Source organism: Schistocerca piceifrons, chromosome 3 (assembly GCF_021461385.2).
Source record: "Schistocerca piceifrons isolate TAMUIC-IGC-003096 chromosome 3, iqSchPice1.1, whole genome shotgun sequence".
Taxonomy (NCBI): domain Eukaryota; kingdom Metazoa; phylum Arthropoda; class Insecta; order Orthoptera; family Acrididae; genus Schistocerca; species Schistocerca piceifrons.
The window spans coordinates 214349952-214365457 of NC_060140.1; the positions used below are offsets into that span (position 1 = coordinate 214349952).

Genomic DNA, 15506 nt, shown 5'->3' on the forward strand with positions numbered 1-15506 from the left:
GCAAAGTGTTACCAGACTTTATGTACACCCTGTGTGACGCGCGCGCGCGCTCACACACACACACACACACACACACACACACACACACACACACACCATTGGTGATAATTGACAAATAGATCTGACAGTCCTCACATAACAACATTACAGTGAGTGAATCACATAGGGAACTCAAATTAGAATAATTACAGCATGCACAGAGCCACTCAATCTTCCATCCTGTGCTCCATGTGCGAAAAACAGGAGGAAACCATAAAAATTGGTACAATGGGATGTATCCTGTGCCATGCACTTCACTGTGGTTAGAAAAATATGGATGGAGATGTAGAATACTCCAACTGTTGATAAGGTTTTGAACTTTTATGTAATAAGAACCGTATCACAGGCTTAAAATGAGGAAAAAAATTCATAATACTGATGTGTCATCTTTCCATTTCAATCATACAAATCTAAAATTCTTATTTATTCAGCGATTCCATAGGATCTTACACCTTTATTACTGTATTTTATAAATTTAAAAAATATGGACAGATCTAACAGAATGCAATAAAGCCAAAGAAAGTGACACTTCACTAATACTGCAATGTATGTTACAAACTCATTCAAACAAGGAATGTTTATTTCAAAAGAAGCCACCAAAATTCACAAATTTATTTTTAATAATTTAACACAATGGCAGTATCTAAAACCTATTGTGAAAAAAAATCAGTAATACTATAAACACAACCCTAAACTGAATAAGTAACATAGGAAATACCGAAGTATATAGTCCTGCAGAAAATGCAAGAAATACATGGCAGACTTCAACCATTTTGATGAAGTTACAGATACATTCACATAAGAGAATGAGTATGCACAAAGTAAATGAGTCAACACTCCATCAGCCTATCCTCCTCATTTGTATAATTCAGCATACAATATTTACAGCAAAATTGCTAATCAGTCATGAATTAAAAAATAAAGTGCTATTATTTAAATAATTTACGCGTCAATTACTCTGACACTTTACGTTCAAAAATGACATTTTCCCCAACTTGCTGCTTACATGCTACAGATCTGGTTACAATGGTCCTACAGTATGAAGTGTTAAGAAATTCCACGTATTGCCTAAAAAATGCTGTACTGTGTTTGCACCCAGAAGAAATGACACAGCTTACAGGAAGAAACCTAAATAAAAGATGAAAAAAGATCACATTGCTACTACTTTGTAGCAGTCAGAAGGAAGCACAATCATTCTTCCTTGTTGACATGAGATCGATGAAGGTTCAACTCACTTTCAGAGCACAGATCACACAAATGTTCCGCAAAATACTGTCAGTCACAGTTTTGAACACTAATGGGCCCAACTTTTCCAAACGATCACCTTCAGTTCACTGTAACAAAGACAACCATGGAAATATTAAGTCCTTTAAATTGCTATTACATAATTTTAATACTGAGAAACTAAAGCTACAATGACAAATAATACAAACATGCTCATAACACATTTAGTAACTTGGCATACTAAAACATTACATGCCTGTGGTATTCGAAAAGTAATTTAAACAAAAGCACTGCTCACGCATAATGATATTCATACTATGGAGGAAAACACTTGCTGATTCTATAAAACTTGGTAACAATGCCACTACATCGAAGAAGTGATCAACAGGAAAGGAAGCTCAAAAATGTTCAAAAAATTACTTGATTCCACAAATGGAATACTTTTAATTTCACCTTTTAGAAAAGTTGCATCAACACTGTATCCCACTGCAAAATAATACTTATGTTATTAGAGGCAAGACAGTGCTAGGCCTAAATTGTTTGGAAAATTATGAGTTAAACAGAAAAGCCTGTCATCAGCAGACAAACACCATATTGCAGTTTATGAGGTACGCAAGCAGCATCACAAGGGAAACACCCTATTTCATATATTTTTGAGAGACATCAGCTACCAACGGCTCACACCCGTGTTTCTTTCAGCACAAGGCCATGCCTCAGAGGAACAACTTAACAAGAAACAAGACCAGAAGCAATTGAATGCAATGCAACATTTAAATCATGCAAATGTAAAAAGCTGTGAGGGTATTTACCATCATGCTCCTGAAAAATTGCTAAAAATGGAGTGCACACATTGCAATTAATTGGATGGCAATGCGAGGTGCATGCTTTTAAATCTCTTGACTGGTAGCATGGGAAAATAAACATTTATTTTCTTTAAATAATGGTGCACAACTGCATGCCACAATAGCACATCATACCTATTGCATATCTGAAATTCCTTTATTGCTTTAATACAAATTTGTACTCTTACAGCATGTCAGAAATATAACACATTACATCATGAATTAAGATATGTAGCATGAACAGTCCAGCCACATGCTAATGACTCTGCACAAGAACATGACACCTGGGACAATGACAAATGTTACTTCATGGCCCAAGTCAATGCAAAAATACACAAAAAATACAAAGCAATTTCTCCTGCTAGCATACTTATCGGAAAGGACATATTAATAACAAATGCACATTTTAGTAGCCAGATGACATTCTGACAATCCCGATTCTTCGAAACTCAAAAAAGTAACGGAAGCAGCCAAAAGTAACAACAAAGCAATAATATCTAAAAGAAATGTCCACCAGACCTGAGTAGGTGATTTAACTGAGCATTATTTATAACATTTCCCCTAAAAGCTAGGGCCATGACATCTACCATGACTCCCTCCAGTTGCCATCATGAAACAAGGGAACTCGAGAGACATCGATGTCTGGCGACGTCTCTGGAAATATAACAAGCCTGTCTTCCAACCAGAGCTTTAAAATTTCAGTAATCACATATATCATGTTACTATACCCTGAAGTCCAAGTAAAAGAGAAGTTGAAATACAAAAACAAACAAATTGGAATAAAACTTGGCCAAAACACAAATCACAACACAGACGTATTCATGAGCATTAGAAATACAATAATCCAAACATGACACATCAACGTTCGATTAAGCAAATTCCACTTTCAACACACACACACACACACACACACACACACACACACACACACACACACACAGAGAGAGAGAGAGAGAGAGAGAGAGAGAGATATTACCTTGCTGATCACCACCACCACCAGGTATGTACTGACTTGCACAACGTGCAACTGTAGCAAACTGTTTTTCCTGTGGGTATGTGGCTCATCTTCTCCAACCACATTTTGAATTCTTTATTTCTTGTCCACAATTGGGGAAAATTCTACTCTTAATGCACTCACCCTTACACCTCTTTCAGTCAAGGCTGATTTTCTTGTCCTGTGTACCAGTTGTAATATTCTAATTTTTTTTCCGTGTAGGTAAGACCCTCCCCATCCCTGTTAGCTACGGCATTACATGCAAACTTCTTTCTATGAACAATATTTTACACCACTGGTGTCCTCAAGTTGAGACTCGCGTGCTTCAATAAACAGTGTTTTGGTTGGGGTTGAGCATGGGTAACTGCTAGATGAGTACATAATGAAATACTTCAGATACAACTCTTATACAGCACAGTAATCGTCAGGTCTTCCACATAACTTTATCCTTCTTCATTATCTTTGCTGTACTACTCTCATTTTACCATTGAAAAAACAAATCCTTATGAGTTTTTTTTTTTTTAACAATTCTGGCAGAAGGTGCTCTGTCTTATCAGACATCTCTTACACATGATTCCTGAAATGATCCTTATCCAAGTTCTTACATGCTCCAGCACCTCTATTGAACAGCTGACATTTAAGCACGTGGAAACATTTTTCCTTCGGCAGGTCAATGGCATTTAACTGAACATTTGTAACAAACAGGTATAAGAAGCAGCATATCATTCACACTTAGAAAGCAAAATTTAAAATATCTATAAAACAGGTTGGTTTTTCACATGGTCATCCACTGGCTGCTTTTCCGAAGTACTTTCAGGACATCGTTAACAAAATTGAGAGAGGAACATGCTAAATTTATTAAGTTCAACAAGAGTACACTATTATTTGATGATCTGACATACTGGATAAATGCCACAATGTGAGGTGATGAGATCATAATATGTAGGCTGGACATGCAGTCACATCTAACACTGACATATCTTTGAAGCCCCCCATGAACCATGGACCTTGCCGTTGGTGGGGAGGCTTGCGTGCCTCAGTGATACAGATAGCCGTACCGTAGGTGCAACCACAACGGAGGGGTATCTGTTGAGAGGCCAGACAAAGATGTGGTTCCTGAAGAGGGGCAGCAGCCTTTTCAGTAGTTGCAGGGGCAACAGTCTGGATGATTGACTGATCTGGCCTTGTAACATTAACCAAAACGGCCTTGCTGTGCTGGTACTGAGAACAGCTGAAAGCAAGGGGAAACTACAGCCATAATTTTTCCCGAGGGCATGCAGCTTTACTGTATGATTAAATGATGATGGCGTCCTCTTGCGTAAAATATTCCGGAGGTAAAATAGTCCCCCATTCGGATCTCCGGGCGGGGACTACTCAAGAGGACATCGTTATCAGGAGAACGAAAACTGGCGTTCTACGGATCGGAGCGTGGAATGTCAGATCCCTTAATCGGGCAGGTAGGTTAGAAAATTTAAAAAGGGAAATGGATAGGTTAAAGTTAGATATAGTGGGAATTAGTGAATTTCGGTGGCAGGAGGAACAAGACTTTTGGTCAGGTGATTACAGGGTTATAAATACAAAATCAAATAGGGGTAATGCAGGAGTAGGTTTAATAAAATGAATAAAAAAATAGGAGTGCGGGTTAGCTACTACAAACAGCATAGTGAACGCATTATTGTGGCCAAGATAGACACAAAGCCCATGCCTACTACAGTAGTACAAGTTTATATGCCAACTAGCTCTGCAGATGATGAAGAAATTGATGAAATGTATGAAGAGATAAAAGAAATTATTCAGGTAGTGAAGGGAGACGAAAATTTAATAGTCATGGGTGACTGGAATTCGTCAGTAGGAAAAGGGAGAGAAGGAAACGTAGTAGGTGAATATGGATTGGGGGGAAGAAATGAAAGAGGAAGCCGCCTTGTAGAATTTTGCACAGAGCATAACTTAATCATAGCTAACACTTGGTTCAAGAATCATAAAAGAAGGTTGTATACCTGGAAGAATCCTGGAGATACTAAAAGGTATCAGATAGATTATATAATGGTAAGACAAAGATTTAGGAACCAGGTTTTAAATTGTAAGACATTTCCAGGGGCAGATGTGATTCTGACCACAATCTATTGGTAATGAACTGCAGATTGAAACTGAAGAAACCGCAAAAAGGTGGGAATTTAAGGAGATGGGACCTCGATAAACTGAAAGAACCAGAGGTTGTAGAGAGTTTCAGGGAGAGCATAAGGGAACAATTGACAGGAATGGGGGAAAGAAATACAGTAGAAGAAGAATGGGTAGCTCTGAGGGATGAAGTAGTGAAGGCAGCAGACGATCAAGTAGGTAAAAAGACGAGGGCTAGTAGAAATCCTTGGGTAACAGAAGAAATATTGAATTTAATTGATGAAAGGAGAAAATATAAAAATGCAGTAAATGAAGCAGGTAAAAAGGAATACAAACGTCTCAAAAATGAGATCGACAGGAAGTGCAAAATGGCTAAGCAGGTATGGCTAGAGGACAAATGTAAGGATGTACAGGCTTGTCTCACTTGGGGTAAGATAAATACTGCCTACAGGAAAATTAAAGAGACCTTTGGAGAGAAGAGAACCACTTGTATGAATATCAAGAGCTCAGATGGCAACCCAGTTCTAAGCAAAGAAGAGAAGGCAGAAAGGTGGAAGGAGTATATAGAGGGTTTATACAAGGGCGATGTACTTGAGGACAATATTATGGAAATGGAATAGGGTGTAGAGGAAGACGAAATGGGAGATAAGATACTGCGTGAAGAGTTTGACAGAGCACTGAAAGACCCGAGTCAAAACAAGGCCCCGGGAGTAGACAACATTCCATTGGAACTACTGACGGCCTTGGGAGAGCCAGTCCTGACAAAACTCTACCATCTGGTGAGCAAGATGTATGAAACAGGTGAAATACCCTCAGACTTCAAGAAGAATATAATAATTCCAATCCCAAAGAAAGCAGGTGTTGACAGATGTGAAAATTACCGAACTATCAGTTTAATAAGTCACAGCTGCAAAATACTAACGCGAATTCTTTACAGACGAATGGAAAATCTGGTAGAAGCCGACCTCGGGGAAGATCAGTTTGGATTCCGTAGAAATGTTGGAACACGTGAGGCAATACTAACCTTACGACTTATCTTAGAAGAAAGATTAAGAAAGGGCAAACCTACGTTTCTAGCAGTTGTAGACTTAGAGAAAGCTTTTGACAATGTTAACTGGAATACTCTCTTTCAAATTCTATAGGTGGCAGGGGTAAAATACAGGGAGCGAAAGGCTATTTACAATTTGTACAGAAACCAGATGGCGGTTATAAGAGTCGAGGGGCATGAAAGGGAAGCAGTGGTTGGGAAAGGAGTGAGACAGGGTTGTAGTCTATCCCCGATGTTATTCAATCTGTATATTGAGCAAGCAGTAAAGGAAACAAAAGAAAAATTCGGAGTAGGTATTAAAATCCATGGAGAAGAAATAAAAACTTTGAGGTTCGCCGATGACATTGTAATTCTGTCAGAGACAGCAAAGGACTTGGAAGAGCAGTTGAACAGAATGGACAGTGTCTTGAAAGGAGGATATAAGATGAACATCAACAAAAGCAAAACGAGGATAATGGAATGTAGTCGAATTAAGTCTGGTGATGCTGAGGGAATTGGATTAGGAAATGAGACACTTAAAGTAGTAAAGGAGTTTTGCTATTTAGGGAGTAAAATAACTGATGATGGTCGAAGTAGAGAGGATATAAAATGTAGACTGGCAATGGCAAGGAAATCGTTTCTGAAGAAGAGGAAGTTGTTAACATCGAGTATAGATTTAAGTGTCAGGAAGTCGTTTCTGAAAGTATTTGTATGGAGTGTAGCCATATATGGAAGTGAAACATGGACGATAAATAGTTTGGACAAGAAGAGAATAGAAGCTTTCGAAATGTGGTGCTACAGAAGAATGCTGAAGATAAGGTGGGTAGATCACGTAACTAATGAGGAGGTATTGAATAGGATTGGGAAGAAGAGAAGTTTGTGGCACAACTTGACTAGAAGAAGGGATCGGTTGGTAGGACATGTTTTGAGGTATCAAGGGATCACAAATTTAGCATTGGAGGGCAGCGTGGAGGGAGACCAAGAGATGAATACACTAAGCAGATTCAGAAGGATGTAGGTTGCAGTAGGTACTGGGAGATGAAGAAGCTTGCACAGGATAGAGTAGCATAAAACCAGTCTCAGGACTGAAGACAACAACAACAACAACAACAACAACAACAACAACATCTTTGAAGAAGCAGGAGGTAGCAATGTCTTTCGAACTCCAAGCTAACACCAGCTATTCTCTTTCTATTGTTCACACATTATTTATCATTACAAGTGTGAACCAGCGATTATGACACTGACAAAGGTAGCTTTCTGAGTGGCCCTCTCTGGTTTTATTTGGATTTTTTAAGATGCGAAGGTCAGCACCTGGATACCAGTTTCCGAAAGTAGTATGCTGCAATGCTCAAAAGAACTTGGTGGCGGCGATGGTGGTGGTGGTGGTGGTGGTACTGTCTTTGAAGATTAGAAGATTTTTGAGCACTTTTAAGTATATAACTTTCTTTAGCTTATTAACAAATTCGTCATGAGCTCAGATGCAGAATAATTGAATTGTGATCAGTGTAGCTGTGATAGCAATTACTACTCTTCTATTCCATATTCGCTTTCACCTGGAAATTTTAAGTAACAAATATGGAATCTTTGTTTTTAATACAAATAACCTCTTTTTACTTTTAATTACTATTCACATAGGATTATAACTATTCACAGTATATTAAAACTTGGTACAAAAAGGCGAAACATTAAACAGAAAATCAACTGTGTTTTATTATTAGGGATTGAACAGCATCATTTAAATGCAAATTTTTCATTTAACATAATGGCATTTTGTGGCTCTACGAAATTTTAATTTATTTCTGTACGACCAGTAATTAAACATAAAGAAGATATTAATTTTAATACAATTATGACTCAATGTAATTTATTAGCAGTCAAATTTGTTAGTGAGTGTGGTATTCCAACAGAAGCACAAACGTGTGGTACTAGCAAGACTTGAACTACGGAGTATGATAAAATCCAACTGCGCTATATGCTGAGCTACCAATGAATTTGTTTATCATCTACAAATGTTTCATACTTAACAGCAACCAGAAATCTTCTAACTTTCAAAGGTGAATTTTTGAGAATCGTGTCTTACTGCTTTAAGAAATATATGTCAAGGCACTGACTTTCACTCCTATAAGTAATGAAGAAAATTGGAGGAGGTCTTCAAATGTTTTGCTACATGAGAAACCAAAATGTCGTTGCTTAGTAATGAAAATGCTGTTGAAACGAATAGTACCAAAGATAGGTGCAGTTTCTCAATTTGATTACATCTATTTTGTCACTGTCTGTTACACAAAATGAAATACGTCTTCCTAATATTGCAGCAATTTTGACAAAGGCCAAATATGCGAGACTGCTTCGGCACAAATGGTCATTTTTATGTAGCTCGTTTACATAAAAACACAACAGAATATAATTCATGAAGTAGCAATATCAAATGCCAATTAGGCCTACCACAAGCAAAAAGTTTTAAGTTAGGAAATAGTTTTACACTTCATTCATATGCTCCAGTTTTTCAAGCACGAGATCAGAAAATAGTAGTAGTACATATTTTTATATAAATTTGGAATTTTTAAATCTTGTCCTTCCTCGTTCTAACAAACAATCTCGTCATCACTAATTCTGTATCTTTCCTGCCAGTGTTAACAATTATTCTCCGTTTAACTTCACTAACCCTGCCAGAATCACAGGTTTAGTTATCCCGCACTTATTCTCTGGTTACGCTTTATTACATGTTCAAACTGGGGACTGTAAATCTGGCCCTTAGTAGTGTAACGATGTGGCCAGAATTTTATCAAAACTTCATTTTCTTGGGCACACTGAGAAGATACTAAGCAATCTTCCTTACCTGTTACTTTTGTTAATTGTTTACTTTCACTTTGGTAGTCCGAATCTATGGATTTCGCCAATAATAAAAGTAGTAGTAGTAGTTTTTTTTTTTTTTTTTTTTAGGGGCAATGGGGATTCCCTTGGTAAATACATCATGTACACTATCTAAGCATTGAAAAATCAACTTATGATTCGTTCGGAAATCAACTTGGAACATGTTCATAAATGTCGAAGAACCAAAAGGGATAGGTTTCAAAATCATATGAATAAACAATAGACCAATGTGCGCTGGATATGAGGTGCTTTGTGAAACAAGATTTTTTTTCCTTCAAGAATATGATTTTGGCATCCCCTGAAATTGCCACCCAGTGCAGACACCCCGGTTTGCTCTCTGTAAAGCCAGGCCTGTTGTGGTATCAAGTACAACAGAAACCAGCAACCTTCACAGATAAGTATTTCTGGCATGTTGATATTGTAACGAATCTGCATCTGGTGATGAACGAGAGCTTCAAAATGTACATTATTGAAGTTAAAATGCTACCGAAATGACATAGGTGCAACACACAACTTCCCCTTACAGGAGAGAGGTACTGGCACAATGTAGGCTAAACTTCAAAAAGATCATCTGCACACAATACATGTCCAGAATTGGACACTGTTTCAGACACAGTATTGATCTGGAGGCTAGCAACGCCCAAAGTCTAACATGATTGATAAGTACTGAAAATACACTTCTCTAAAACTTGATCAACATGATATGCAATAGATTGAACATGTCAGAGTAACATGTTAACATCAGTTATATGATGAGTAAAATCAACCACTCTTACTATTTTAACTATCTAATTTCACACTTTAGTTTATTCTCAACAGTGCCGTTGTTTTCCAGTTACCTCTGTGGCATTTAACCCTTTTAGAACAAAATATGAGCAGCAAATTGTGACAAATTTCTGCGAATCATCACCATATTTTTGCAAGTGAAAGTAAATGTTTCAGTACACACCTGTTAGGCACACAATTAGCATGAAGAATTGATTTTCAATGACAAGATCTTGCATTGTTCAAGTCACAAATGCACATCAGAAGGTGATGATAATAGAGATCCCATCTAAATAGCTATTACATTTTAGGACTCAATGTTTTGCTGTTAGTTTATTTTATTATTAAACATGAAAAGCACACGGAACCCATGATACACCAGAAATAACTGGATGCATGAATTTTTATTTATATTTGTGCTTACACAAAAGAAATAAGGTTGGGTAAGTAGATTATTATACAAATTATTGAAAGTCTTGGTAACAACAGAGTTTGTCAAAAGGAAGAAGAAAAAATGTCTTACCTGGAAAACCTTGTGGTGGTTGACCGGGCACAGAATACTGTGGTCTGAAGTTTGCAAAATTCGCTGCAGAGAAAGCAGCTGGCAACTGTGCAGCTTGGAATGCTCCTGGGAACTGTGAGCTCAGGAGTGCTGCAAGGCATCGTCACATATTTAAAGTCAGTATTCCAAAACCACACAGAAGCAAGCAACAGAGGCTATATTTAACATGATGGAAATAGGAATTACATGTCAACCTCACTTTAAATGCTTAATAATTATTGTGCCTGATGCTTAGATAATAAGTGTAAAGTCTATAAAAACTACACCCCTTAGGTAATGCATCTTTACAAATAGCTTGATGACCAAAAAGATCCTGCTGCACTGCACTGTTCTGTTATGTTGGTTGGATGGTTTCTTAACAAACAACACAAGAATTGCCATACACCCCCGTCTCTTTCGAGTATGCCGCACTGACACCTGTATCGGGAAAATGTCAGATGAGGTCGCTTCTGGACTTCAAGTTCACATTCTGGAGGGAACTTGACAGAATTAATCTACAGTAATTATATCAAAAGGAAAATTCAACGCTATCCTAACTTTTGGAACTATTAAAGCCTCCCTCATGGAAGAGAGGAGGATAGGTTGTGGAAGGTTAAAAAAAAAAAAAAAAAAAGAAAGGGCATGTCACCATGTTTCCTTGGCACACTGCTGCTATTCTATAAATGAGTCCCATCAGTAGCTGAGAAGCTCTGTGTAACATTTATTTGTATACTCTCTTGCAATTTTTAAGGGTTTCATTAATTCTTTAACTCTTTTGTTTATAAGTTTTCTAATCAGCATTCTATAAAGTATCTATTGATTTGATCCATAACTTGCTAGCTTTGATCTGCATGGTCCCATAGAACCTGGTAAATAAATAATTGTTTAAATAATTTTTAAATCAATACTTTTTATATTGGACTAAAAAGTACAAAATAAATTCTCATAGTGCTATACACATTCCTAACCTCATACAGATAATTCTGCAAACTTGTGAATGTGGTACTTTAATAGCTATGAGAATACTTATAAGATTTCGTGTGCCCCATGTTTTTCATTATAAAACTTATCTACATGTGATTAGGAATCTGCATGGGTCTTTATACTTTTTAGTAGAGCTAAAAACTGTTATATTTAAAATCTTTTTATTTAAATAATTATTTTCTGTCTTTTGCGTGTGTGAAATTTCAATGGATTTTATGTCTTTTTAGTATTGCGTGTGTGAAATTTCAATGGATTTTAAACATTTTGATGCAATTACTTTTTAAAAATAATTATAGAGCTTTTACTTGTGGTTTCACTCATGTAAGAATGTGTCAGTATATATTTGTGGTGTCTGTCCTTTTGGACATGTTGGAAAGAAAGACACCTTTTTGATCCAGCAGCTATTATGGATTAATATACAAAGGAATTACAGACATTGGCTGCAAGTGGGCACTGACTGAAATCAACAGTGAAAATTGAAAATTTATGCCAGGTTTGAATTTGGTCCTGCACAAATTCTCAACTTTTCAACTTTCCCCACTGAATTCAGTCAATACCCACTTGCAGCCAATGCCTGTAATCCCTTTGAATCATATTTCAGAATGTCACATATACTGCACACAATCCCTTCCTCCCCCCCTGTGTCCATTTCCCATCCCCCATCCCCCCTCCCCCTGCTTAGCTGTATCCAACCACTCGCAAACTGCACAGAACACATTTCAATATTAGCCAAGCAACCCACTGGTCCTGCACGGCAACTGAGATGTGTGGTGTTATCTATCTTTTTTGCCCTCATCCACGATCCATCTTTTTTGCCCTCACCCACGATAAGAGAAAGTGAGTTAATATTGCATTGGCATCCATTTCTGGAGGGAAATTAGTTTAAAATCGACAGCAAAATTTGTACCAAACAGGCAGATAGACATAAAAGTGACTCAATAAAAATGAGTTAAGAAAACAATAAGGGACATGGAGAGGATTCCATAATTGCACTACACATGAAATATTTGAATAATAAATTTCTGGACAAGCTAAATGAAATCATCCAAAATATCTGGTTAACAGGAGAGGTTATGAAGACTGGAAGGCAGCTTGTATCCACCCACTGCACAGAGCAGGTGGTTGATAATTGATGTGAACAACCACAATGAGATTTATCTTGTAACTGTCTGTGACTCAATGTCTGCTCTGTATGGTGAGTAACAATCTATCCTTTTCATAATATTATTGTTAGTTACCTGGGAGCTTTTGATAAATACAAATGCAATAATGGAAGCACTGGAAATCACAGAAAAGAGTATATTAAGAAAAATTTCGGGACCAGTTAAACGGCAAACACAATATAGAATATGCCATAATAGTTTACATTATAAATGTACTGAAAAAATTCCAGATATGATTATAAAAAGATAAAGCTTTCTGTGGCAACATCCAAAGGATGAACCCCCTGTTCACATACTTTGGTACATTAAGAATGGGTAACACATGATGCAAAGATACTTGAAGTTACATGGACAAACTCCAAATTGCTCCATGGATACTGAGTAATTACTGCCACTCAGAAAGAAACTATAATATTCTAAGGTTTCCACAAAAAACCCAAGAAGAAGACAAGAGCCACTTTGACAGAAGAAAAGAGGAACATGGAGAAACAATGAGAGACATGTGGAAGAAAGGAGAGGAGAAACAGTTGAAATAACCATAGTCTGCAGTTGTTCATAGGCAAAAGAAGGAGAAATAGGAGACTTTACAATGAAGAGAAACAAAAAAAGGCGAGTCCCTCTCACCCTGAGGTATATCCTCTCTGAGGAAGGCGCACGACAGTAGACACAAACAGAGTGTGGCACCTACATTCCTGATGGACTGTGTGTCTTTGTAAGATGTAATTTTCATTTTAGTATCATTAATATCACAGAGGCCAGAGAAGTATGCTTCCTGTCTGCATTCAAATTTAATTCCCCGTTTCCACCCTGTGCTGCCCCCCTTTTTTTTTACTTCTGTTTGTGTTTATTGGCAGTACTTAATATTTAGTCTCTTGAAAGTAAGCATTGCACAGCAATTCAGCCCAGTGAACGTGATGTTCATCTGAAGCAATGTGCTGTTAGAGTGTTGTTCTGTTATGAAAACAGTCGTGACAAACTTTCAGAAGAGGTTGCAGAAGCTGTATGGGATGACAACATTGATCACAGTACACTTAGTCAAAGAGTAAGCAGATAATGAGAAGGTGGCAGATTGTGCAATGCTCAGACTCCTAACAATGTGTGCAGCAAATTCTTAACAAATTATAGAGATCAAAGTGTCAATGCAAGTGGGAGTTTGAGAAGTGGAGTGTGTGCAGAATATTGAGACAGTTGACGTTGAAAAAATTCCGTGTCAACAATATTGAAGAATAGACTGCACTCACAACATATAGGAGGCACTGAGTTGCAGACAGATAATTAAAACTTTTTCATTGTGCCTGTCTGTGACTCAACGCCACCTATGTGATCAGTAGCAATCTATCCTTTTCATATTATTGTTATTCTATCCTGGACTTTCTACTGTTTGATTTTGAAAAATGAACACTGAAATTACAAAGCTTGGATGGACAACATGCGACACCCCACACGTCCACAATTGCTACAGTATGGCTCCATGAAAACTCTTCTGAGTTTAAACACTTCCGCTGGCCACCAGAACTCCCCAGACATGAACATGTTTAGCGTATCTGGAATGCCTTGCAATGTGCTGTTCAGAAGAGAGATATCTCCACCCACTTATGGATTTATGGACAGCCTTGAGGGGTTCATGGTGTCAATTCCCTCCAGCACTACTTCTGACATTAATCGAGTTCATGCCATGTCGTGTTGCAGCACTTCTGCATACTCATGTGGGCCCCGCACGATATTAGGCAGATGTACCAGTTTCTTTGGGTCTTCAGTGTAAGTTGGTAGTTTAAATATTAGGTATCAACTGAATCAGAACAGCTAAACATCCAGAAATATGTCATCAATTACACTGGAAAAATCCTGAATAATCACTACAGTCAAATTCTGGCTTGAAAGTCTAAGGCTTTGCAAATCTATGGCGTTCAACATTATTTCGCTTAAACACATGCTGTAAAAACGCACAGAATTGTTACACCTCTTTACATAGTTAATGAAGATGCTTTTATAATACTATATAAATATTGTAGCTCAGTGGCTATGTGTTAGTGTCAGATCAGTATTGATTGCTTCTTTCACCTGCAATGTGCTGTATATGTGAAAATGTGAAATTTGAACCATGGGGGTCTCACAAACTGTAGATACTCACAGCAACTGGCTGGGGCAAGTCAGTTCGAAGGTCTGAAGAAGGAAAGGGCATACCACCTTCAATAGGACCGTGCCTGGTGAAGCGGTATTCAAACCGGATATCAAATCTGGGACTGGTTTAGTTTTATATAGGTATTATGCTGAATGAAGGACCACATTCTCACACATTTGTATGAAAAATAGTTTCAAATCTAAGCTCTGTTTACCGGCAGCTCCTTGCTGTGATGTTGTTGGAGTTGTAGCCGTACTGCCCGAGGTGGTTGTTGCAGCTAACCTCGAAAGTATGGACCGCTCCGACATTTGCAAACGTTGTGCCACAGGAGGTATCCTTGCTAAAGTAGCTGGTAACCTACTCACATCAGATTTCATATCTGATAACAGTTCTTCCAACTGATTCAGCACCTGCAACATAAAATAATACAATATTATTATCATGAATAGCAACAGTCAAACTGCTGGTAATGTATCATAATGTCACTAACCTTATGGAGTACAGCATTTGCTGGTTTATTTCCAGCAAGAGACTCTTTAGAGAGATGCTGATGTGATTCAGCAAGACACTCTACTTCTGCAAAACGCGCATTTAGTGACATTGCTGGATGATTAGGATCCTGTGTGAGGTTCAGGTAAGCTGCTCTGCGCAGTTGCTCTTCAATTACAAGTGCCTGTTCCAAAAGCTGTAAGATGAACAACAACAAAAATTGGTGTTGTGAAACAAAGACCAACGATAACAACTTCATAAAGTTTTATATTGCAACAGGCTCAAAAACATCACTTGAAATAACAAATGAAAGTCCCAGCCACA

The 15506-nt window shown here is 37.6% G+C and overlaps 1 protein-coding gene across 4 annotated transcripts in view; it reads right to left on the bottom strand.

Moving 5' to 3' along the window:
• Nucleotides 1-507: 507 nt before the first annotated feature.
• The window catches only part of LOC124789884 (chromodomain-helicase-DNA-binding protein Mi-2 homolog), a 176816-nt gene continuing 161817 nt past the window's right edge, over nt 508-15506 (bottom strand). For 3 of the 4 annotated variants that reach the window (XR_007016183.1, XR_007016184.1, XR_007016182.1), the window contains exons 35-39: nt 15184-15378; nt 14908-15103; nt 10407-10535; nt 2625-2759; nt 508-1373 (exon numbers count right to left, since the gene is read on the bottom strand). Coding sequence is in view for 1 of the 4 variants with exons in the window: in XM_047257401.1 (XP_047113357.1) it covers nt 1366-1373; nt 10407-10535; nt 14908-15103; nt 15184-15378 (528 nt within the window). In the remaining 3 variants the exon portion in view is untranslated. The remainder of the gene's footprint in view (nt 1374-2624; nt 2760-10406; nt 10536-14907; nt 15104-15183; nt 15379-15506) is intronic. The other variant, XM_047257401.1, reaches the window with a different exon arrangement.